Below are 27,990 nucleotides of genomic sequence, written 5' to 3'. Positions count from 1 at the left end.
TTGATTAACGATAATTTATTCATCGAACAGCAAAGTGAAACAAAGGTATCTCAAGTTTACGGTAACTCTTATAATGTTCCTGAATAAAAATGTTGCAAATGAATGGTTCATCTGGAAATAGAAATTTCTATCAGTCTTATGACATTATATGAAATTTCAAATGACTGGTTGGAAGGACCAGAAACTAGAATTTGTATATTTTATGTAAAACCAACAAACAAGCTTACAGGAAACAGCATGTGCATTCTCAAAGTTTTGAACCAAATAATCACATCTGAGGAAGCACCGAACCATTGAAGATGTTCTTTAAATCAGATAAGGTATCCCCTTCAATAATCAGCAGACCCACTCATTGGCTCCATTACTCAGGTACGAGTCCAATCCTTCAGTCTTTCCATGTATTTAACATATAAATTTTACCATGTTGAACTGCTCATGTAAAATTTTTGCAACAGAGCCCCATCTACAATATATGAGAGAGAGAGAAGATAGATAGATAGATAGAGAGAGAGAGAGAGAGCTAGGGAATAACGAAAAATTCCCAACCCCCTACACATACGGTAGAAACAAAGCTCGACAAAACCAAAGCCTACCTAAGAACAGCTACTGAAAAGTGTAACAGATGATTACAAGAAGTTACAAGTGAAGAAAGACTGGAACATCTAGACCAAAATATTACAGGAAGTCATCACTGGGACCAACATGGAGAGAAGGGAATTGAACAATTTGAACAAGTATTCTGCATGAAGGACAAATAAGGAAAGAGACCCCCTACTAAAAGAGGCATATGGGCTTGTAATGCCGAGAAGACATTTCCTGTTTTCTATTAAAAATGACATGATGCAGATTTACAAGGTGAAGCGTTGGAAATTTGGGAAATTGAGAATATCTAGAATTTCTTGGCGAGTGAATGCATCTTCAGATGAAAAGACCCAACTCATCATGGAAAGACCGTATGTCTCCAGCACAGGAACTCATCTTATGGGGAAATTCTCGCAACCGTGTAGATTAAGAAAAAGAAGAAACTGCCCGATAGTTGAACTGGTATGTGATGCCTTGGCCCCCACATTTTCATCACCAGTAGCTGTCTGCCGAGATTCTGACAGCAAAGTCAACTGGACTTTCCTGTGCCAGAATCAGCAGGCCCTTCTGATGACAAGGTTAATGCAGGAGGTCCTGATGATGATCCCATTAGATGTCGAATGGTTGGGACATCAGCTGTAGAGGATGTTGCAAGACCATATGCGAAAGTTCCCATGGGATGGTCAAATTTACAATTAGGACCAAATTTGCAGATACCATACCGAGAATAAAAGATGCACAAGGGTTCACCCTGTTGGAAACAGAAATGCAGTAGTAACTTAGAAATATCGTTCCCATAGAAAAAGAAAGTCAACAAACAAACTTAATATAAGCATAAAAAACGATCAACACCAGATCCAAGTTATCATATATTATACACTACAAAACTAAAAACCCTTCAAAACCATATAAATACAAAGATCTAAATATGTTTTCTATCAGACTAGATATATGACAGATGCACATAAATGCATTAACCTACACTTGTCACATAAGTCACTAGCAGCCTTTGCATTCCTTGATTTATTTCATACGTACATACAAAACTTGATGGATCTACAAGGCAACTGCATGGCTAAATAATCTCTAAATATGTTGATAAGCTATAAACATTGAATAGCATGGAAGCAGGAAAAAAACTCCCTCAACACCAGCACAGCCCTTTCCATTACCATGACAAAATAATGCAGGAAAAAAAAGATGATGCAAAGTAACTGCAGTGCAACCAGTTGAACCAACCATGAATAAAGCACATCAAGATTCAAGAAAATGATGACTGGTTGACTCACATTTCGCATCCAATCTTTAAGAATGGAATTAATGGGTGCAAAATCAATGATGAGGCACCATATTAAAGATCCAACCCATTAAAAATGATCACCAAGATTGCAACATCAAGGCCTACTCAAATTTCAAGAACATCTTGTCATTTTTCAAGCTCTTGGAAATAAAGGATATTTTGGGCTTTTGGTTCAGTCAAGGTTCGCCAGATCGGTACCGGTAGGCATACCAGTCACCTACCGGACCGTTACGGTTCTGGTTCATACCGGAGCTGCCGGTTCGTCTCTTTCCCGCCGGAGCCGAGGAAGAAGAAGAAAACGAGAAAGAGCGTGGGAAAAAGAGGGAGGGAGGAGACCTGTGGTAGCGAAGCAGGTCTCTTCCCTCCCTCTCTTCCCCGCGCTCTCCTCTTCATCATCTTCGTCTCCGTCACAGAACCAGCCTGTACCGATTTGCACTACTCCGGTGTACTGGTTACAGGCTGGACCGGTCCGAACCGGACGGTACGGGCCGATTCGTCAGACCCTGGGTTCAGTCTATGCCTGTCTATCTAGTATTAAATGATCAGTAAAGCATACCAAAGTGCATATAAACAAAACTCACGTTTTGGAAACCTGCAACTTATTTACTATATGACAATTAAGTGAACAACATCTTAGTTATACAACAAACGGTTTATTTGGATAATATCTATCAATAATCTATTTTGCTTGAATTTTGGTCCATATGTATCTTCAAGGAAGCAGAATTCAATGAATGGTGACTTTTCTTCAGACTTGCATAAATGTACACCAGTCTTATTTCAAAGTCCCTCTTATTTCTCGTTTATCATCTCTAATACCACAACCACCCTTCTTTCTATATCAGATTATAAACCCTAAGACTGAGCTCTCTCCCTAATTTCTTAACCCCACCTCGAGTAGAACCACTTTCTTCAACATCTCCGACCATATACCTCATCTTAGCCCAGTGATGCTGATGCCAGACATCCCTTATAACATGTCCACCCTCATATATTATAGACCGGAGATGATTGACTTTCCTAAACCCATCAGTGACTGATCTTTGGGCAGGGCAATGAAGGACAGTCATCATGAAACAAAAAACAAAGATCTAATAATAGAAATGGCCTTGGGGTCAAAGCTTTGGGTGGTGCGATGAGGCCCAGCCACTACAATTAAGTGGCAGAGCTTCCGGTGGAACCATGATGCCCAACCATAATGATCCACAGGGACCGCTTACCATGATCTAAAAAATAAAGCTCAAGTAGATGGACAAGAAAGATGGTCACCATGATTCAGCACAGAGGAGCTTCAATTGGTTGGATAATGCTTGCAATGGCAGCAAAGCACTTGATTTCTAATATGTTTCTAAGAATCTTGCTTGTGTTTCTAGTCTGCAAAATTAGTGAAGCTAACAATAACTTATTACAAAGAAATAAGGTTCAATATAAAATCGCTTAATAATAAACTTGGTTCTTCACATAGAATCAACATATTTAGTTAATTACTAAGACAAATAATGTCAAATTTTATTCTATGAAGCAAGGTATACCATCTTGGTATCGGGCTCCATACCGGTGCCACCTCGTTACTGTATCGATACACCTGGTACAGGAGCCGGTTCAGCATACTGAGTGTCAGTACGCCCCTCGTACCATGTATCGGTACCAAAGCGGTATGATACAGTACGTTCTGTACCACCCAGTTTAGTATGGTATAGTAAACCATGCTATGAAGTTTGAAGTAGATAATATCAATTTCTAAACTTCTATAAAATTTGTCAAACAAAATAAAAAGAGGGGGAAGGGAAGGGGCGAGGTCCAAAACCTTGATAAAAGAAAATAAGCTACAAAGGTTAAAAAGAATGAGACTTCAGCACATTTTATAGTGCATGGAGAAGCAGTATGCAAAGATAAATCCAGAGTCTTGGGATGCAAATATAAAAAATTACAGGTTGTAAGCTAAACTCCTTTGAATATCCATTTCTCGGAATTAACATTAGAGAGTTCAAATTAAATCTAAATGGTATAACATGGGTTCATTCATAAATTAGAACTGAGAGGCCCACATAGAACTTGAAATCTATGAGCCTCATATGAGTATCCCCTTGTATGGCAAAACGTAAGAACTTATTTTGTAATATAATTTATTAGGAGACTTAGTGCAAGAAGATTGGAGCAAACCAACAATGTAGCATTTAGAGAACATAGTTATATAGGAGCATGGAAGATGCTATACCTTGACCATCCTCTAAAACATGAGGACTTTGCTTATATGTTATTATTTACAAGGTATATCATGAAGAGAGGGTATTAACACAAACAAGATTCAGTTTTAAGATTTAGGGGTGCTTATATTAAAGATTAAGTGTGATTATCCCCTTGAATACTAAAAGGACCAAAGACTGCCGAACTATTCCGAACCGGGCAGTTCAAGGCATATCAAACTGGATCAACCAATTAACAGGACGGTTCAGCCAGTTGATCCAGGTCTTGAACCAAACCATTTTTTTCATAAAAATCTTTCCCAATTCTCTCCCTCTCTCCTAATTCTTTTTCTCATTTTCTCCCTCTTTGTCAATCTTTCGATTCTCCTCTCTGCTCTCTCTCCCCTCTTCCCTCTCTCTCAATGCTCCGCGATGACGACAACTCCACATCAATGAGAGCTCCATGTCGACTATAGCTATATGACAACGACAATGGATAGACTTAGGGTTTCATAATGGTGACAACTTCACGGCAAGGGTTAGGATTCCGTCACCGCTACCGACAAGGGTATCTCTCTCTCTTTTTCTCTCTTCCCCTCTATCCCTCTCTCTTGATTCTCTTATCTTGGCCTCTCGATTCTACTCTCACTCTCTCTTGATTCTCCTCTCCTGATCTTCCTCTCCCCTCTTCCCTCTCTCTCGATGCTCCATGACAATGACGACTTCGTGACAACGACTTTGCAACAATAATGGCTCCATGATGATGACAACGGCTAGGGCTAGGGTTCCACAAAAACAATGACTCCATAGCTAGGGTTAGCAATTCATCACCACTTCCAATGAGGTACAACCAGGGGCGGCCCAATACATTTGGGGGCCTAAGGCGAATCCAATGAATGAGGCCTTTTTTTTTAATAATAAATTTTTTTAATAAATATAAAATATTAAAAAAATGATATGAAAATGGATAGCTATCAAGTACACTATTTCAACAAAGGTACATGAATCTAACAAAGATAGGCCAGAAATCTTTTTAATTTAATATTATTTTTGAATGGAAATGCAGAAAAATAATTATTCTAAAAGAAGGGCCATAAAACTGATTAAATAACTGAGATAATGCTTGGCAATTTTGTTTATCATGTCAAGCAAGAGCGGAATAGGAAAAGGTCATCCCATGGCACTTCATGGTCACGGTAAAGAAAAGAATTTCTCCAGGAGCTTCTCTATAAGAGAAAGTAGGGGCATTATGGGAAATTGACTCCATCTAATTAATAAAAGTCCCATCCCTCCATCTCCCCTTCAAGTGAGTACCCAAGCAGCAACCGCAACATCACAGCACAGCAGCCATTCAACCCCCTCCCTCCTTCTCTCTCTACCACCCAAGAGGGGAGAAGAAACCGAGAGGAGAAAATTAAAAGAATCTCCACCCTCCAAGAAGTCCATTTCCAATCCCCCTTTCTTCCTGATGGCCCAGCTGGATCAGGAGTAATGTGAGGGAAGGAAAACCAAGACCAAAACCAAACAAGAGAAGGGATGAAAGGTAAGAGTGGCTTCAGGCGTGTATCAAGCCAACCAAATCCCTCCTCTCTCTCTCTCTCTCTCCATCCAAAACAAAACTACCGTCCCCAACTTCCTAAATTTCCCCTCTGCAGGCCAAGAAACTCTCCACCTCCCTTCCATCAAGGGGGAAGACTCGTAGCCAGCTCATCCCGTTTTATATGGGGCCTTTGCTTCCTTTTGGTCACGGTCCCTCCCTCCCTCCCTCCCTCCCTCTCTCTCTCTCTCTCTCTCTCTCTCTCTTCACCTTCCGGGGGCCTTCCGTTGGCCCGGGGCCTTAGGCGACCGCCTCAGTCGCCTAAGGCTCGGGCCGGCCCTGGGTACAACTCCCCCCTCTCTCCCTCCCTCTCCTTCCTCTCCCCCCTTATCCCTCGGTTTCAGTATGGCTCAGCTCTATATGGTTCGTACCAAACCGTACCGAATGGATCACTTGCCGGTACAACCTCCAATACCGGTTCAGCAAACCTTGAAAAGGGCTTTCTACTATAATTCGTAAAAGGTTTGTGGAGAAATAGTGAAGAAACTAATCATGTTGTAGATGGAGATCAAAGTTTCAGTCACATAATAGAATAGAAAATAATCAATATTTCACTGTAAATATATTCACCTATAGATTTAGAAAAAGTTAAATTCATATAGAATGGAAAAACCAACCTCCATGAACATGGAATTTAAAAGTTTCTTATAAATAAACAACAAAATATAGTATAGTGAGAAGATATCCATTTGATGGGTCACTTCATAAAAGAAAAAAGGAACTCTCAGTGCACGAGGCTCTGTCACTAGAGGTTCTGGGGAGAGTCAAATGTATGCAACCTTGCCCCCATATGCGAAGAGACTTTCCGTATTTTGAACCTATGATACTAGGTTATAATGAAGTTATCGTTGTGCCATTTCATAAAAGATCATTAAAAATGGTCAAAGAGGCTTTGTTCATATATCATGCTACCAGATCATGTCATCACGCCTACCAAAAGGCATATAGACACAAGACAAGACAACATGCAACAATGTCATAAATGTAAAACTAGATAAGGCTCTTGACATGCATGGATCTTTCATCATAGTAGTAAAGGATTATGGAGGTTTACTAGATCACGACATTGAAACTATCAAAGGTTATACACATATAGGATGTAGCTTCTCGAGTTATAAATGTAACAATAACTAGCTGTGGTCCTTGACATGCATGGATCCTTCAAGAAAGCAGTAGTGAATTGTGAAGGTTTGTGATACAACTTACTGGACGAAGTGGAAGGCCCAATGGACTCAATATACAATTTGGAACAGGCATCAATCTCTCCCTAGGATGATGAAACCTACAGGCTGGACCAAACTTACAATCTCCAGTCTTCATATAGAACTGGCATTCGGGCTGGTCAGGCCTCTCAGGAAATATGTTCTCCCTTTGCAAGGCATAAACACCCATAGGGATGGAGCCTAGTCGATAGGAAGAAAATGTGCCTTGAGCACCTGCACTTGTTTCACTTTGGCGTGATGTACTGTAATACTCAGCAACTCCTGGTATTTCTTGTTGGCTCTTTGGAGATGAAGACCCCATCTGCCCCTGCAAAGAGATCAACCAATACTATTCATGATGCCATGATGGCATTGCTAGCAATTCCCACATGCATCGTTCATATAATATGATAGACAAAACAGATTCAAAGTAAAAGAGAACAGCTAAATTGTAAAATTAATAGTTCCTAGCAAACCCCAAAAGACAACATGAATAGCAATACATGATGTGCCCACCTAGAAAGTGAGAATTCTAAGGGCCTCTTGGATCCTTGACCACCTTATCTGTGCAATATTTCCAAAAGTAGAAATATTCGTAAAAGAGGAAGACAGAAGGTAGAGAAGTCATAGATATAAGGAGGCAAGGATGTGGATTCCCCGAACCCTAATACTTAGTGATTGTGGGCAACTTGGATTATGCAATTCAAAAAATCCCAAGATTGGGGATATCAATGGCCACCTTCGATTTGTGCATTTAAAACAATCCAAGGCTGTGATTAGAAGAGGAAAAAGCCATTTGACTCAGTTATTTCACCCTTTTTCAGCCGAATGGTCATTGGAACACTTGGTTGAACCACTTTTTCAAAAGGACAAAATGAATACTTCTGAAAAGTTAGTATATAACTTGTTGCCTTCCAAACCCATTTACCCTACTTAACCCAGGAATATATTAGTTTACCATATAGGGTTGAGTAAGGGGTCATTGCTTAGTGCAATGGTCTGATAAGTGCAATGATGCAGGTTCAAGTCTTCGGTCAATCAATTTATGCAAAAAAAAAATGCTAAAGGTTATGTCAGTCCCTAGTTTGCCCCTTCTAGAACCCTGGAGTACTGGTACCATAACTAGGTAATGGCCTTATGTCAGGTTGAGTAATTTATTCTGGACTAAAAAGGAGTAGGAGTAAGTTACCACATTTACTCTAGGTTAACATTCCGCTTCCAAATGTAGCCTAGAAGAAGTAAGAAGATCCTTAAATTATAGCACGAGAACTGCTTAATTCAGATCATAAAATGGCAAACGAGCTTGACATGCGGACATGTTAAAATGTTTAGCTAATGCTTCAAGACATTTACCAATCAACCATATTCATGGGGTTAGTGATATTTAGCCTCTTGCTATGATCAAATAATGAAGAAAATTAAAATAGGTAAATGTCATAGTTATGACTCACATTCCTTGGGCATTTGACAATGAGAATGCTATTCAACGTACTGTAAATAAACAAAGCAGATCCTATGGTGCAACAATGAGCAGTCCTTTCAATGGATAATGAAACAATTAAATACAAAAATAGTCAAGCAAATCAAGAGTTAGAATTAGAAGAATCTCTGGAAGAGTAGAAGAAAAAAAAGAGAAGAATAAAGAAATCTCTCGCAGGTTAGAATAGACCACACAGACTCAAATAACAAGTCCATGCAATTTAAATTCTCATATTTGTCAAATATGCAACCACTTATGTACAGTGCTGACTTGGATACACCTGTAAGAGATCAGCCATAGACATGCTTAATAAATTCAATTCGGGCTTTCAATTTCGATCCAAGATATGCAAAAAGCTTATACATTAGCCTAGTAACCTGCCAAAACACCGTAAAACAACAACCAGACATGAACTGGACTCATGTTGCAAGCTCTCCCTCAAGCTGAAATAAGAGGATTTAAAATTTAAAATGATAGTTACACTAACTAATATCTATTTCCACAAGCCTTGTAAATGTGCATCTTGACCGTACGATTTCATATATGGCTTACTGACATTAAAACCATACAATTTGATTTTGCTTGGGTTAATTCCATAATATTCTCCCTTTATTTTTTTTTATTGGAGTATGTTTACCAACATGGTGCCACACCCATAATGCACTTCATCTAATGCATGCTATCGCCCTAAAGGATCACTTACTTCCCAACTCTTCTTCTCCAAATAACACAGCTTAGTATCTTGACCATCCAATTTCATATCTGGCTGACTGACATTAAAACCATACAATCTGATTCTGCTTGGGTTAGTTCCATAACATTCTCCCTTTATTTTTTTTTATTGGAGTATGTTTGCCAACATGGTGCCACACCAATAATGCACTGCATCTAATGCATGTTGTCGCACTAAAGGATCACTTACTTCCCAATTCTTCTCTAAATAACACAGCTTAGTTCCTTCAAGATCATATGAGACTGGTATTTGTTATTGCCTACCGACCAATTCAAAATGAGATATATGAGTTATAATGCCGAAAAGGATGCCTAGTGAAATATAACAAGAGGGTGAGGGCCAGCATCAGTGATTTGCGACATAATTAAACCACTCCATTTGAGGTTTAATGAACAAAAACCCACCAATCAGAAATTAAGCCATCAAGCCACCAATTCACCAAAATCCTTCAACAACAATCTTAATGAAGCTATTAGCAAAACAGCAGGGAGAAGAACCATTACTGTAAAAATTATAAATAGCTATAGTACACTTCATAAGAGAACCTAATGTGTTGACAATTTTTAAATTGGATAGAAGCCCTTAAAACTAGTTCAAGTTGTATGACATGTCTGACAGGTTACTTGCCCAAACAAAGCAGAGGCAAACCTACACATGGAGGAGAAGCATGATAAATTGCATTCTGTAATTAGATCATACACCTATGATGTATTAGGAGATATTGATGTGATTAATTGAGGCAAGGTTGGGATTATCTTCTTCATTTTCTTTCTCTTAAGTTGATGCTAGAGACGAGCTAAGAAAGGAGATACTAAAGCCCGTGATCTTGAGAGTCCTCAAGTTTGGGATCAAGACTTAACTGAGTTGAGTCGAGTTAAAGTCCTTGATCTTGAAAGTCCTCAAGTAGATCCACAAAGAAAAACAAAAAGGCTCATCCGATGGAATCATGGATCCACACACATACTAGTGCATGACAATAGTCCTCATGATACAAGTGAGGGGGAAAAATTATAATACAAAGAGGCAATGGAAATCAAACAAGAATTAGCATTGCTAATTCATATTTAAAATACATTTATCTTCATGTAATAAGGATACGAAGACCAGTTATCAGTATAAAAACACACATGACAGATAAACAGTTAGCACACAATGTAGCAACAACCTTGTCATGTGGAAACCATTGGAATAATATCATTAAAAAAATAATGGTAAGTCTTTTTTCTGAGAGTGGGATCATCTGTTTTACTTATATAAGCAAATACAATAAAATAAAATAAATATTAGCTTTGTTAATCTATGAGTTAAGCAAATAAAGTTCAAGAACCTTATCAAGTCCAAGTTGATGTCCACATTAATAATCAGCTATTTGAGAAATCAAGTCAAAGTCAAACATCAATAAAGAATACCATGATATAACACCATTTATGAAGTTCTCAAGATGACATGAAGATCCATCATGTAAGAACTAGTTGATACTTTAAATTTTACACCATGCATTATGCAAATGTTTATACTTCTTTTTTTTTAGTTATTAGTAAAATCTGAAAGTCTGACAAAAACTTTCTACTAGATATTGAGAAACCAAATACACATGCAAAAAAACCAAAAGACATTTGAGAAATAAAAAAAGAAAATTATATGTCAGACCATGATAAGCACACAGTGGAAAGTATGGAGATAGCTAACATTTAGTGGCACACATCCTATCATCTTTCTTTTGATCTCATTTTTTCACCTCTTTTTTATTCATATTCTGTCTCTTTTGTTTGTGTGTGAGTTTGGGTGAGGGGCGGATTGGGGACAGGGAAGGAGAGATGCTTAGTTTAAAAACAAGGTATACAGTTTATAATTAGATTAAAGAAAGAGAAATAACCTATAAAATGTGAATATAGCAACTCTGGTCAAAGATTAAATGGTTAAAAGTTCAAAAAGTTGGAAATGTAAATGGCATGTAAGCTACATTGATGAGGATTAGAAGGAAACAAATAAAAATAAATATTTTCTTTAAAGCAAGGTTAGCAATCCGGTACCAGATCCTGTACTGGTACCATGCTGATACAATGTCGGTATGCTCAATATAGGAGTCAATTTGGCATAGCGAGACTAGGTACAGCCAAGACTCAGTATACACCTTGTACTGAGTCTCAATTCAATACTGGTATGGTATAATATGCCCAGTACATAAAACAAGATAAGATAGAATCATAGAATAAATAATGGTGAATAATGCATATATTATGACAATCATTTGTAGCCTTTTCAAGTTTAATTACATTCAAAAGGAAAGAAGAAACTTAAGATGTGTTATAGTCTTCCCCATGCCATTTAGCAAAAAGATGTTGAAGGAAAGAAAGAGTTCTCTTGACTTTAAAGCATTAATACTGACTAGAAATGCAATCAAACAATTTGAGACAGAAAAAATTGATATTGAGTCTAGCATCTCACGTTCAAATATTTTTTAGCTTTGTCAAATCCATATAATCAATATTTTCATGGCTTTTGCACTATTACTTCTATTTCAGTGAACATAAAGGTTGGCCAAAGATGACAAAAATAAACAGATTCAGCCCAAGAGAAACATGAAGATGAGTGTCAAACAGTGGATCTTCCTTGGAATTTTATGCGACCAGTTCATACCAAAAACAATTAAATGGTGTTGAATAATTTTGTTCCTGTATAATCTTTAACATGTATGAGCTTCTGGAACACAGATTCTCCTATACAGAATGGCTACATAATATATTTACAATCACTTGCCAATATAACTGCCATGAAGTTTGAAGGAGAAAAGATAATGCATGTAAAAAGCGAAACGAAAAAAATAATCCGGTAATATACCATGTCTCTCTCAATGAATCATGCTATTTCTAATAAGCAGAAGAAAAGGTGAAGCAAGACTTACAGGATATGGATTCCACCCAGGAACTTGAACCAACCCCTGAGGAAGAATCAGTTGAGCATAACTTGAAGGACTTTGCCATTGAGGGCTTCGAATGAAAGAAGCTCTTGACAAGGACCAGTTTGTCAATCCCCCAGGATAAGACTGCTGACCAGGGATTGTGGTGGAATGTGCAGGAGCATAAACAGGAGAGCCACATAATGCATCCATCGCATTAGATGGTTGTGGATGGTGAAATTTACAAGTGTTTCCAAACTTACATTGTCCAGTTCTTAAATAATATGCACATTCCTTCTCATTCTACAACAGGAAAATTGAAAACAAATGGTCAACAATAGACAATTACAACAAGAAATATAAAATATAGAAGGTAAAATTGCATATGATCAAAGTAGATATACATCATGGCCAATTTAGCACTAATAAAAGATAAATCAAATAGTGTGCACAAACCGGTCGAAGTGGATAGCCTAAAATGCTTAATTTAACTCGCCCAACAATTCCAGCTTTATCTTTTGGGTGGTGAAATTTGCATGTAGCTCCAAATTTGCACGAACCAGTCTTCAAGTAATACTGGAAAAAGTGGAAAGGAGGGGAAGTTATATTTCCTGCTCAAGATGGAAATATACAAACAAAGCCAACTCATGATGTAAAAGAGAGATAATTGGGGTGCACCAAACTACCATAACCATAATCACAACCATCAAGATTTATCCACCTTATTGGTATCAGCTTGGGTACTCCATAGTAACAAAAATATAACCAATTCAAAATAATCAAGCTCCCACTGCAACCTTTGCCATTAAATAAATTGCATGCCTCGTCATAACTTTTTAAATATATTTATACAAAGCTTGCAATTTAATCCATTTGAAAAATAATGTTAGAAATAGAATATATCTGATGGTAATCACCACGTATTATTTAGATAATACATAATTCACTAGAGAAAAAAAACAACCAAGGGTGACCAAGTTCTAATGACATATATATTAGCTTTACATGAGGTGAACACAAAATAGTTGTATTTTGCTAAAGGGTATACCAATTTTGGTTGACGATGGTCTGAGAACATAATACCCCATGTGAATGTGAAAGGCTTATATTTAATGTAAAGGTTGTCATCAATATCATTCAAGAGTAAATTGCTCATTAGTCTGGTTAAAGTATTGTTGAACTAACAATTTTTAAAACAAATATTCATTCAATTATTAACATGTTCAATAATTCATACAATTTATTACAAATTTTATGGCTAGAATTAATCTGATAATCTTGCAACTCTCGGCCTGCACTTCTGTAGAGAAAAAAGGACACCAGAAAATAACATATCTACAGAGGAAGGGCAGTCTTCCCTTGAGTGTTGCAGCATTATGTAAGAGTCTTTCTCCAAGCTTTTTGCAATAGTTTTTTCACCAAATTCTCTTTCCTTAAAGAAATTCATGTGGCTTACTATGATTTGTATTATTTTTTAAAAAATGAAATATGTGGTTTGCTAAAGATGTTTATGAAAACACCTATTAAAGAGCACGCTTAGAATATGATAAATTTATAAAAATCAAAAATGCATTTCAAAAGTTTAAAGACATTTTCTATGATTCTCCAAAGATATCATGCAACAATTTTTCCTAATACTGATCATCTGTTTCACAATGGATGGCCAAGATGGATCAAAGTTGGACCTGTGGTATCCAGTTTCAAACGTAAGTAATGATGACAAGTATGGTAATTTAAACAAAAATGGAAAGGCTATTTTGGATGAATCATTGACAGTCATCTGTAGGTCCCTATTGCTAGATTTCATAGGAGAGGTGATGGAAAGCCGTCATCGATATTCTGGGCCCATTCTCCCACTACTCCACCTCTCCTCCCACTCATTCAACGGCCACCACGCCCACCAAGACATCGTGATTGTACTTTACCACCTCTTCCTTGCAAGGGAAAATTGGATCAAGATTGCTTGGACATCGAGGGCCATAAAAGCATCGGGGTGGTTGCAGTAGAGGCAGCAACAATGAGCACTACAGGGGAAGCTAATGCTGACAGTGGTGTGGAACCTAGCAGGATGCAGGGAGGGCAAGTGGCACTGATAAAGGCAAGGGCGGTGACAAGGCTTACAAGAAGGTAGTGTGGGTGGGGATGGCGGTAGAGGTATGCTGCATGGTGGGGGAGGCGAAAGAGTAGAAGCAATGGAAGGCTATCATCTGTTGCCGGAGTAGAGGGGAGGCTGAGGGGAGGTGGTGAAGCACATTGTCTATTTCCTAAATTGAATAAAAGCAGCAAAAGCCTATTATGGCAAACAAAGAAGGGGATTAAGGTAAAGTCTAAGTAAAGGTAGAGGCAAGGTCGGTTTCGGGACGGTTCTGATCATTCCGAATCGGGCAGTTCTGACCGTCCCGAGCCGTACCGGTGATCGGGCAATTCTAACCGTCCCGAGCCGTACCGGTGGATCACCGGTACAGTTCCGGCAACGAAAACGAGACCCGTTGCTGGAGCCAGAGAAGGAGAAGAAAAGAAAGAGCAAGCGGGGAAGGGAGGGAGAGGGAGAGCCGCGGGGGCCGGCGGAGGCCACGGCCGCTTGCCAATTTCACTTAAAAATCGCGAATTTTTTAAGTCGTGGCTGGACTCTTGTTTCGTTCGAAACAGGAGAACCGGCCGCGGCCTCTGCGACTTGCCGACTTTACTTAAAAATCATGAAATTTTTTAAGCCGCAATCGGATCTCTATTTTGTTCGAAACAGAAGAACCATCCGCGGCCTTGCCTGCGCAGCCTCCGCGATTTGCCGACTTCACTTAAAAATCGTGAATTTTTTAAGCCGCAGTCAGACCTCTATTTTGTTCGAAACAGGAGAATCGTCCACAGCCTCGCCTGCCGCGGCCTCTGCGACTTGCCGACTTCACTTAAAAATCGCAACATTTTTTAAACTGCGGCCGAACCCCTGTTTCGTTCGAAACAGGAGAACCGGTCGCAGCCTTGCCTGCCCCCGCAACCTCCGCTGGACCCCACGGCCTCCGCCGGCCCTCTGTCGGCGTCCTCCTCCCTCCGCCAGCCTCTCTCCCTCTCACTCCCTTCTCGTTCTCTTCCTCTCCCACGGTATCGTGCCCTCGTCAGTACAGGCCCGACATGGCTCATACCGACTCGTGTCGCCGAAGAACCGATATCGGGCAGACCTTGGGTAAAGGTGCCTATCCAACAAAACAAATTGGAAACAAAAGAAAGTAGTAACAATTGTACAAATAAAAACAAAAAATGAATAAAAAGGTCATCGGCTACCACCAATTGCATGTTCATTTCCACCATAGTTAGCTAGGATTTATTAAATAAATTTCATAAATAACAAAAGGAAGTAGTGTAGCAAATATTTTAGAATGAAATAGTAAATTCTTCAGAAATTATCTTTCGTTCTATACCAACATATACTAGCAAAAATGGCACAAACACATTTAGCCAACCCCCTCGATTCAAAAATGACCCACCTAACCCAGCTCGTTATGTTCACAGATTAGCTCAATATCCAATATGCCTAAGCCACTAATAAGTTGGTTCAGCTTCGTGACAAAAGGCACTATTGTTAATGGTACTCCGAGGTCCGAGTGCTTGCCTAGGTGAAAGCAAGGCAACCCTAAAGTGCCTTAATAGTCCCTAGATGAGGCAAGTGTAGTGAAGTAACCTCTAGATGAACACCTAGGGCAAAGGGATAGGCATTCGAGTGAGCTCCTCTCTAATTCCAACACCATACCTTACATACTTCCTATGCCCTTTCTTTAAAAGTTGTGTTAATTTTACCTCGGAGGGTGTTTAGGTCTAGTAAAACCCAGATAAATGGAGTGATGGATGAGGTTGGTTCAAAACAGAGAGACAAGGAGAATGATAATTATAAATCAAGTGGTGGTGGAAGTGATGAGAGTTTGAGTGATGATTATTATGATAATGCTTGAAGGCTAGTAGCTACACTAGGATGTGCAGTGATTTTTGTTGTTTACAAACATGTTTTAAAAAATGATATTTTGATGATGCCATGTTTGAACTTTAAAGATACTATAGGATGTGAGGTGTTTATTTTTTGCTGCCTTTTTTAAAAACATATTACAGAAAGTGGTATTTTGAAATGATGTTTTGAAGGATATAGAATATGATATTTAATGTTTTAAATGGTTATAATTTAGGACGTTGAAACTTGAATTATCAATCTTATAATAGTTGTGTTGTTTTTAGATATAAATAGTATTTATTTATAATGCACTTGTGTAATTTTTCATAAACTAGCGTCTTGCTTTATTTACATGAGCACCTTTTTGGTGCTTGGATCCTTGGACCACATGGGTTTTATGGCCTTGAGGGCAGCTTTTGCTTTTGACAACCTTAACAAAGGGTTCTAAACCAATAGTTTAAAATTTTTTAACATAAGTGATTTCAAATATACATAGATGCCCCACACTTCAATGGTTATATTCACTTATTCAGTTATTAGTGATAAACAAGAGATTTATACTAATCAAAATTAGATATGAGGAGACTACCTATCAAGTCCATGGATCATAAAAAACTCTTCAATCAAATGATAGATCACAGCCATTCTCTTGTTACCCTCATGCTAAATCCCCAATCTCATTCCAATATTTACAACCCCCTGTTCATCCTGCTCAAATATTCTCTCAACTACCCCCCTTCCGGAGGTTCACCCTTTCTTCTCAACTACTTTCCACTCCCATCTCCTCCTTTATCCTCTCTTCCTCTTCCATCTCCTCCTATTTTTATCATCTCCTCTTCCATTTGCACCTCATACTCTCCCCTCTACCCACACCCCTCTTCTTACACCTTCCCCTCCTCTTCTCCTCTCATCTCCAGCCCTAGCATCCCATAGGAAGGCCCACTCCCATCACCCCAACTCCACCAGCATCCAATGTCATCATCCATGAGGCCCATTGCAAGGCAGCCCTAGCCCAAGCATCCCACCAGCCCTGATAGAAGCCTGTCAGGTCCAGGTCAGTAGATTCAGGTCAGACCACTTGACCTTTGATAATGGTCACTGACCCACCTAACCTATTGGCACCCTTAGCAATATGAAACAAATATTAGCTTGACAGGACATAATGCACACATCTTGCTGATTATCAAGCAATATAATGTACCTAGAATTTTGATTTTCTTTAGATTGACAGCTAACCATCTTGAGGGAACTTAGTCATTATTATGAGCTAAGATTTAAACATTAATCAACAAGCCTTGTCCCATTTCTACAGGAGGACTGTATGTATCAACAATGATATTTCATAGTTCAAGAATGTTCTAGCCAAAGGCAAGTTAGCACAGCAGAAGGGCTGACCATGGAACCAGAGGATAGTTGGCAGGTAGGGATTCTTTTATTATACGCATGTTAAGCTCATGCAGACAGATTGTATAAAAATTCCTAAAGAATATATTAATAGATAAAATATAAAAAAGGTTCTCAATGGATGTCCGTCAACAACATCCAAAAGGAAAATCATATTAGCATATAACCAAAATTTATAATTTGTATATAACCTTATCAACAATATCATATTCCCTTTCATCAACATTTGGTTGCACCATGTCATAAGAATATGCTTCTACACAGAAGCTCCCAGTTTTCTCAATATATGGCAGCCTATTTACCACTCTATAGATGCATATGGCATCATGAGATAATTTAAAGGCCCTACAAGAATAAATTCAATCAAAACAAAGGCAGCTAAAGCATTTATTCTGTTAACCACTTTCACTCGAACAACTAAAAGAACATAAGATAACATAGCTAAAACATGCAACTGATCAGATTTCAGGATTATTAATACGTCTAAGATAGTAATCTGGATCTGAACATATATGTAACATAATCACTTGCAACTTAGAACAACTTAAAAGCCATACAGCAGCAACCTACCACCTTCCACGCTAGTGATCAACATCTATACTCCATAGAAAAGTATATGAGTTCTAGTAACACATTCTTGATATACACAGATGATAATATATGACTAAGAAATGAAGAAAAATTAAGAAAAACAAGTAGTTCAAGTCCCCAAAGGATTTAGAAAGATAGTTCACCTGACATTCAGGTTGCCCTACTCTTTCAGGATAAGCCCCCCTAATTCTTGCAGCAGCAATGTCCTGACAGTTAGCAGGAACTCATCAAGACCATCAAACATGTGGAATTGCAGGCTTATGGTTACAAATTCAAACAAAAACTAATACATGTATAAAGGGTCACTTAAAATAATGCACGTATTCATCTAACGTGATTCATTATCAATAAAAAAACAATATAACAATATCATCCAGATGCATGAAGTGATTCTTTTCTATAATATAACAATTTAGCAATAGGAACTCTAGGAACAAAATTAGATCCTCAGTAAGCAATGATTTTAGACTGTCATGCAACATAAAGATCCTGTCTATTGCATGAGGACCCACATGTCCTTAATGACCCATGCTGATATTTGTCAGGCGTTGTGGAGCCTGCACTGCTCCCAATTTTTCTCCATTAATATAAAGGTTGCAAAGTGCAAACAAAAGAGAACAAATATTTGTATTAGTTCTACAGCAAAAAGCTATCTTTTGTCTCTCAATCATAGGTGAGGAGCATTAATTGTTTTGCATAGAAATCAAAGCCATTTAAGTTCTTCCAGTTGGTTTTAAAACAAAAAAATACTCAGTTAATTACTGGAATCTATGTTTCTTTAGGTGAATTATGGCTAAATTTAACCACAATTCACATCTTAAGCCCCTTCAACAATTCTTTTGGTGCCTAGCTTTACAGTTAGAGGCTTCATGCACACTAATCGAAACCACTATATGTCACCACCATGGTTACGAATTCAGTATACTTTTGCCTTAGCCCAGTGCCATCCCGATCTACATGCAGAATTATATTGTCACCAGAACCGCACTTTTGGCACTACAAGACATTAACATTAGTGCATCACCATTCTATCTACCTCTCCTTTATTGCATATATTTTGCATGCATATGGCACTTTGGTGGAACTTAATTTTTCATCTATTCTACTAAAGAAAGCAATAGCATCCATCTGATCCAGACTGTTGAATAATCCTCCATTTATTGGTCCCAAAAAGAAAAGACAGTTCTGTTTCTCTATATATATCTTGTTTGTGTTTCAGCTATCCAAAATTCTGTTCCGATGTAATTAAATAAGGAAAATATAACCTTCCTTTCTTTTATAACATAAATATCAGAAAGAGACTTCTGCCGAGGAAGGAAATGGTTGTCACCTTTGTGGTTCTGAAGTGAATTGCACAGAAGATTGGATATGAAATGGCCTTTATTTCATCCTTCTATCCGTGAAAAAAACTCATGTTATGAAAGAAACAACAATAGTTGCCTGTATTGATTAAACTCAAAAGCCCATGCTTCGAACACGTTCCTTTCATATTCAATATAGCACCTAGCATGAGGGATGCTAAATGTTCAGTAATTTCTATCTGACCAGAATGAAAGATGCCACTGAGGCATTGGCATGTCATATGTATATGTAAGATATGTACATAATTCATCTAGATTATCTTGACTTGATGATTGACAATGAGAAATACTTCTTTTATATCAAATAAAAGAAAATATGAACTGGGGTTTAGGATGGATTTTCATGAAATCTCTAGAGTTTTCATCTTTGACTGCTCCAAATTAAAGGCCATAAGCTTGCACTCCTGCTGACACAAAAAGACAACCATATCCATGTCTTCTTTTCCAACTCATAAAAGGTAAATTATTCTTTGTATATAACACTTTATGAGGGTGTTGCAAAGTTTTAGTAGTTCTGATGCTTCTACATTAATTTCCCCCACTTCAGCCTCAAAAAAAGAACTAACAGGAAGGTGAATCATAACCTTGATGATACTGACATAGTATAATGAGTGGTTTTTTCTACCTTGCATTATTGAGCTAAATAAAAAGAGAAGTTCTCTCATAGGTTCTCCATAGAAATGTTTGGGATCTTCTAGCCAATTCAATATGGTTATCCTTCAGACATCAAGCCATTTAAGAATCAGATTTCATGTTTAGGTGGAGAAACCTCAAGTTCGGAAGATAGATACAAAGATCCCACCATAGAAAAGAGCTTGCCTCTTTCCGACAGAACCACTGCCTAACAAAAGAGCAAGTCATATCCCATTTTCACAAAGCCTTGGACCATCAGCTCCAACCAGAGTTCCAAATATCGCCCAAACTGCTCCTTCAACCTAGAAAAGTAGTCTCTCTCTCTCTAACAGCATGCTCCCTCCTTATCTTTTATATTGCTCCCATCCGCCACCTGAGGCCCGCCAGCATCACCATCAGTCATTATACTCCATCTCCCACCTCACCCCTATTCGATAATATTGTTTCATAATTTTTGAAACATTCATATGTTCATATTGATACAAGTTTAGACGCTGACTTCTAAGAAACTAATTAATTGTTCATATTTTTGAAACTAAGGAATTGGTGGTCTTCTAAGAAGTTTCTTTCTTTTTTCATAATTCTATCATTTTTAGACGCTGACTTGGTTCTGTTAAATAGATAAATTTTTCATTGATTTTGTTGAGCATTTTCATTTGCTTGCTTCATTTGTATCTCTAAATATGTTGTTCAGTCAGAAAGTAAAAACATATGCCTGAGCTGAAAAGTTTTCTTGTCCAGCATATAATATAATGTTTTAATTCAAAAGTCTATTTATGATTTAAGCATTCAAACATGAAGCACTTTTCAGCCACTGGATAACAGGCATCAACCCATGGGATGAAAAATCTAGATCCCATAGTTTTCACTCTTTCTATCCTATGAACTAGAAAGCACTCTTAGTGCAGCTAGCAGCATCACAAAAGTGGAGATACTCCAAACATTTAAGGTAACAAATAAGTGATAGGCAGTATAAATGCAACCTTGAGTTTGGGATTAGGAATCAGCAAATCTATTATTCTTCATTTATACTACCATATTTCAAAAGGAAAAGGAAGAATAAGAAAGAAACATAACTCCTCAATTCTTTACCATAGATAGGCAACAAAGGAAAAGGTATATATTGTAGAATAGACATGGGAGTTTTCATACGACTGGTTTAATCTCACAGATTCACGGTTTCTCTTCATTTCCTAAAGAATAGTTAAGAATATGAAAGCTACATACAAATAACTTTTTCAGCCTACCTTCACACATTAAAGAATAGTTGGATACTTTGAAGTCAATTCCATGGTTAAGAACATTTTTCATGAGTAAGAGTGGTTACATATAATACAAACTAAAGAATGACATGAGATCCTCTCTTTCACTTTCTTAAACTTTTCAAAACTCAAACTAATGAAACAATCAAGACCTATGTGGATTCTATAATCAAGCTACATTAAGAACGAACGAAGTATCATGCAATTTCAACACATGGTTTACTGTACCAACCTCTCTTGCTCGGTACTGGGCATACTATATGGTAAGGTACTATTATTGTACAAGGGCTCAATACTGTATTGTATTGATGCATGTACAGTTGTTGTCTTATCTATTGTAGTATACCATGTGTCTATACAAGGGTGTACCATACCAGTATGGTATCGGTATAGTTCCCAATATTAATACCAGTATGGTACCGGTATAGTTTCAAGGGAACATGCATGCAATGTTTTACAAAATTAAGAGATCTAAATTAATGGTTATAACACTTAAAAAGTCTATGCATGACACTATGATGCATGAAACTATGTATAGTATTTAGCATTCCTCCATCATTCAATGCAAACTCAGCTGACCAACAGACATGAATCACCATCCACATTGTTCTCCTCCTTTGAATGTTGCAGTAGTTATCAATCAAAAGATATGCTTGTGACCCCACCTATGTAGCCACATATACCTTCTTAGCGATCCTTCTTTCACATCAACAATTTGACTCCATCTAGCATGATCAATCAATTGATCTAGTGTCAAACTCTTAATATGTTATCAACTTTGAGTTTGAGGGGGTCACTACAAAAATCAGCATGGTTGTTTATATTGGTGGAGCTCAAATTTTTCTCAAAGAGGAGAAATAATACCAAATTTTTCTACTCAATTTAATTTTAAAAAAATGTTTATGTTTAGTATAAATTTTAAAGTTCTAGACATCATAAAAAACTAAGCATGAGTTAGGTTTTAGGCTGCCAGACATCAAAATGCTATTTCCTATAATTGCCAAGAGTTATTTTGCAATTCCAATAACTATCAAAGTGCCATAGACCTATAATTATGAAATTGGCAAGCTCATTCTAAATTCTTCCTTAGTTACATTTACTGGCCCTTAAAAACAGTGTTGTAACAAAATTTAGGATAATCTTGTTTCTAAAGAGAAAGCTTGTTCATCAAAGTAGTATTATTACATTACTATAGATTAAACTAAGTAAGAATGAGAGTTTCAAGATCAGAGATCTAAAAAAAGTAAGACTCATATAAGGTATCGATAGAGTTCTCCAATAAAACATAGGAGGTATAGATATGAAGATAAAAAGGATAAAAATAATAAATGACTACTAAATGGGATATCAAGGAGATTATATATTTTCCTACTTCGTTATCATCTTTTCTTCTTCCCCTTCTTCTTCTTCTAACCTATATCAGTTAAATATTGATGGGAATAAATGTGGGTGCTCTAAAAATGTAAATTTAATGGGAGTCACTAAGTCCAAAGTAGCAAGTTTTAATCTCTAATGCAAGCTAAAGTATCTACCATATCCACAAACAGGTTATCATAACAACCACTCCATGACAATAGGGGAACTTGCTTTTAGGGAAAATCTATAAATATTCTCCCATAGTAACTAACCTCACAATTATATTTTAGGGGTGGGTCACAATTGATTGTTTACATATCATGCATATGTTCAACTATACACATATATCTTATGTTTCCACCAAACATTCTTTGTTCTTTTTATGAATTTTTACATGTGCCATATATAAGGAATGTGAACATAGATGGCATGCTTGCCTGTGAGGGTATCATAATGCATGTCACGACTATTGATTTTTAGTTCAATATATTAGCCTAAATGGTCCATTCCAGTTCGAACAGAGCAGAACCAACCCATACCATTCAATACCAACTCGTATCACTTGATTTTGGGCAGTACCATGACTAGGAGTGAGAAAGAATTGTTGAGAGCATGTCCGATATGGGTTGCATATCATATTATACCGACCATACCATATCGGTAACATACCGGTACTAGGAATAGACCATGGTAAAATTATTCAAAACTAGTTTTCCAAAAGCACGAATACCAATAAAGAATAAACAATAAACAACTAAGAAAAGAGATTCCTTATATGGACAATATGTATCTAAGTTATTTCCTCACCAAAAAAGAAAAAGGATTTTACATTGACAAGAAAAAGGATTCTCAAGGTGCTCATCTAACTCCCTTGTTGTAGGTTTATTGTTTCTGTTTATCAAAGGTGATCTTGTAATGGAAATGGGGCAAATGACCATATCAAAATAAAACAACAGAACCAACATCAAGGATCACTAGTATCAAAATAAGAAATTATGTTACAATGACAAGAATGGGCCATGACCCAAAATCATAATGTTGTCCATCTAGAATCATACTACAATCTAACCAGAGTTTGTTAAGTCAGGTCAAAAACTATCGTCCAGATCATGCTTTCCCAAAAGGGAGACAAGTAGTTATCCTGCCAAAGAAACTAATGCCAATATGGAAGTTAAAACCCCTAGTCACAGTATTTTACCAACTGAATTGCACAATTTTGCAGGTATGTACAGAATAACATATAAATAAGGCTATGTAAGAGGTCAGTGCTAAATACAAAGAGGAGATTGGAGACAAGATAAATGCAAGAAATGAGTGGACAAAAGCAGATAACCATTAGTAAAGAAAAAAAAATACTTTGCAGTTACAAATATGCGGATTATACTAACCAATGTCATAGTCCAGAAAGACCACAAAGACAAATAAGAAGGAAGAACCACATTGTTGACATTTCAAACAGTCAACCCCAACAGAGATAATCAAGTAGGAATTCGAGTTACCATCTTTCTATTGGGAGGGTGATTAAATTTGCAAGTCATTCCAAATCTACAGAGGCCAGTCCTCATGTAATAAGCACAGTCTGGCTCTCCTGGACGCTCGGGATAGGGTCCAAATTCCATCAATTCACTGCCTCGTAAATTCAGTTGCCAAATTGCCTCTGCAAAAGTACCAGATTGATATGTCTTAGCACAAAAAGACCATGATCAATAAATTTTCTTTTCTTCTTTTTGGAAGAAAAAGGTACCCAAGGATGACCCAGCTGATACTTCAGCAATTAACCAACAATATATACAATTGCAGGCGAACATCTGAGGAAAGAATAAGAATTTGTAACGCAAAAGGCTATTTGTAGGAAAATAAGGAACCATTTATCAACCAAAATATAACAAAACAATATGAACGCTTTAAAAGTCAGATAAGAGTTTGAAAGATGGGATCACATGAATGTGAAATAATAATTTTCAACTGCAAAGATGAAAAAGGCAACCAAAACAGAAAGAAAGTAACACAGATTACTAGAAGAAACGCAGAAATAGTTGAAACACAAAACACAATTTACCAAAATAATTTTTTTTAAAAAAAAGCTTCCTTTTCAGTGAAAAACGATCAACATTCCCCATTTCGACATTAAAGCACCCATGATTCCATTGATTCAAAGCAAAATGGAAGCTTTCTCAGATCGAGTGGAGAAAAGATCAGCATCCATTCACAACAGGGACCAATAACCAAGAATTCCAGCAATGTTCGTACTAAATTGAACAAAAAGACGCCCACTTTCGATCCATCCACACTGAACTCCCAAAACAAGCAACAAGAAAACAAGGCCAGAACCATCAGCAATACTACAGTGGAATGAACACATGAAACCCTAGGCCTCACCTTCGTGAAGCGACGACGATCCCTCCATCACGGCCGCCGGCGGCCTCGCGCTGTGCATGTGGATTCCGTGGCTCTCGTACTCCATCCTCCACCACCCATCACCAGATCCCCGCCGGACCCCACACTCCCCGCCGCCACGCGCGTCAGATTCCGGCGTCGTCGATCGCGGTATAGGCCGCGGAGGAGGACGAGAAGAAGCCAAAAGGGAATACGAGGAAGCGAGAGGACAAGAAAAGAGAGGAGGGAAAGTGGAAGAGCAATAGCGACGAGGGCAAGGAGGGGTCGCGCTCTCCTCTCCACAAACTCGGACAGGAATAAAAACCAGCCATCCGCTCGGACAACCAGCCGTTCCTTCCCCCTTTCCCACCCGCGCGAGCAAAAGCGAGCTATATACATATATATTATATGTTGATGACAAACAAAATCCATTTATATCATTAATTTCAAACCCACCGAAACGGAAAACCGTTTCTTGGAACCGGCTCCCTCTCCCTTACATCGCGAGGCACTGTAACACTATGCCTCGCGGACTCATTGCGTCAGTCGTCGTGAGATTTGATGGATCGAACAGTGGGATGAGCGGGCGTAGGTTAAGGCACGGTGGACCGCGGGGGAGAGGGAGGCGGGGAGGTGGAGAGCGTGGGCGAGAGAAGCGGGTGGGGGTGCCGGGTTCGGCATTTAAGGCGGCGGAACCACGCGTGCGGTGTCTGGACGAAAAGGGGTTGAAGCCGGGGGCGAAAAGGGGTTGAAGCCGGGGGCAAAAAGGACGGGCGAGAGAGCGCCAGCTGTACAATCCGAATACGGTGCTTTTTTTTTTCCCTTTTCGCCGTATTCCACCCACCGACCAGAACGTCACCCGATTGCGCACGACTGGGTCCCAACCACAGTTGCGTGGTTAACTACTTATGCGCTCAGGGAAAGTGGGTGTGGTCCTGGGTGAGGAATGAGTTGGTGGATTCAGTAGGGTGGCGTTTTCTTTTCATTGGGGCGGAACAAAAATCATACGGGCGGGCAGATAGAATATCGTTGAAGGGGACTCCTATTTTACCGTATTTTCTACAAAATCCATAGATCTCATAACTTTTGAAAAATCAAAAAATAATTACATATATAAGGGAGATCATTTGCATCATCATTCTTTCTGCTTCTTTTGTCGGTTTTCTTTCTCATTAAATCGTCTCTTCCATTGTAAAATCTTCCTTCTCTTCCTCCAAATTACTCTCTCTTGCATCTAAAAATTTATAAAATTTAAGAAATTATATGTATAATTTTTTATGTTAGACAGAGTTAGAAAATTATGACAGATAAAAAACTATGTGCTGGCACTAATAATCATCATGTTTTCAAAACTATGTATCAATTTATCTAGAGACATATATTGATTTGCTAAACGACTAATTTATTTGGTACATACCATCTAGCCATATTAGTAAAAGGTATATTTTGAAAATTGTATATCAATTTATCTAAAAGTGTGTATTTGAGTATTACTGAGTGTGTATCAAAGAAACTTACAATATGTATTAGAAAGTCGGCGAGTGTATATCATTTAGCTATATAGTATGTAGTAATTAAACATTATGTTTTAAAAATTATGTATCAATTTGCTTGAATGTGTGTATTACATTGTTAGATGACTAATTTATTAAGTATGTATGACCCGGTCATGTATTGTATATTGGTAAACGCTGTGTTCTAAAAACTATATATTGATCTACCTAAATATATGTATTAGCTTGCTACATGACTAATCTGTTTAATGTATATTATTTGTTCATATAGTATATATCGATAAATTGTATGTTTTGGAAATAAGAAAGAAACATGATGTCATGTATAATTTTCTTTCTATTTTATTTTTTTTATTTTTTATTTTTTAATCATGGGGCTAGCGATTTTTGCCATAAAACCAGTTTTGGATTTTTGGATTTTTTTTTAAGGGTTTTTTACATGGATGTCCTTCTAAATATTGGATTTTGCATGAATACCCTTCCAAATTGATATTTGCATGTATACCCTCGTAAAACTCTGTTATTGTACAAATGCCCGTAATATAATGATTGTTCTAACAGTGTTAAAAAAATTATATTTATATTAATTAAAAATAAAATAAAATTTTAAAATTACACTATTATCCCTGTCTTTTTTTTCTGCTATCGGGATCGCGATCTATTTGCATGTCTATCAATTAAGGATATTTTTGTCATTTTAATTTGAAACTGTTACTTTTTTAACGTCGTTAGATAGCATGGGTACATATGGGAAAAAAAAAAAAAAGTAGAATAACAAAACAAGTGTTTTACGAGGGTATATATGTAAATATCAATTTTGGAAGGTATTCATATAAAATTCGATATTTAGAAGGATATTCATGCAAAAAGATTTTTTTTTTTAATGATTGCCCCTGTAAGAAATTTTATGAAATAGAAAGCCTAGTGCCTTCCGCGTGGGGGACGGCGGCGCGGGGAGGGGAGCGGACCGGCTTGGGAGAAAGGGTGGCGAGATTTTGGGCGACTTCGAGGGATTGACACCACGGGACGTGAGACTGGTGGTTTTGACTTAGGGCACGGTGGGGGCGCAATGGGCCTTCAGTAGGAGATCATCGATTTATGGGAGTTGGATCAAGTTTGGGGTTAGAAAAAAGTGCGTTGAAATTTTGTAGGAATAGGATTGAAGTTGGAGCCAGGAGCATAGGAAACAATTAGCTTCTTGATAATGGTACGTGTCACAAGGTGATGTATGCGAAAGAAAGGACAGGTAGCTTGGTTTCTTTGAGAGTTTCTACATAGGGTTCGATGGGTGGACACTTTGGTGTCCTTCACACCAGGATTTTTATGCATTAATTTCTTTCTCTTTATCTATTTGTAAAGTGTGAGATTATAAAGAACTCTATTTATCGTGGCAAGATGGCACTTCCCTCAATATGTTAGACTATGGGGCTTGCGTGTTCTTCTATCTCTATTGCTTTTATTTGTTCTCTTTGTTTGAACTTGAAGCCTCAAACCTTCACACAGTGCTTGATGAATGTGATACATGGTATATTTTTAATATTAAGATCTCTTTATATTTTTTAAAAAAAATTATAAATAGA

The 27,990-nt window shown here is 37.7% G+C and overlaps 1 protein-coding gene across 1 annotated transcript; it reads right to left on the bottom strand.

Moving 5' to 3' along the window:
* On the bottom strand, positions 1-25,284 carry LOC103721927 (zinc finger CCCH domain-containing protein ZFN-like). Its single transcript, XM_008812315.4, has 7 exons — positions 24,900-25,284; positions 24,020-24,177; positions 18,052-18,114; positions 12,436-12,555; positions 11,986-12,282; positions 6,872-7,195; positions 1-1,333 (listed from the first exon to the last, which is right to left on the bottom strand). Exons 1-7 carry the CDS (start codon positions 24,982-24,984, stop codon positions 1,112-1,114), a joined length of 1,269 nt encoding a protein of 422 aa, XP_008810537.3. The 5' UTR covers positions 24,985-25,284; the 3' UTR covers positions 1-1,111.
* Positions 25,285-27,990: the final 2,706 nt, after the last annotated feature.

Source organism: Phoenix dactylifera, chromosome 10 (genome assembly GCF_009389715.1).
Source record: "Phoenix dactylifera cultivar Barhee BC4 chromosome 10, palm_55x_up_171113_PBpolish2nd_filt_p, whole genome shotgun sequence".
Lineage (NCBI taxonomy): Eukaryota > Viridiplantae > Streptophyta > Magnoliopsida > Arecales > Arecaceae > Phoenix > Phoenix dactylifera.
The sequence above is the reverse complement of the archived record's forward strand: the minus strand, read 5'-3'. Positions and strand labels throughout refer to the sequence as shown.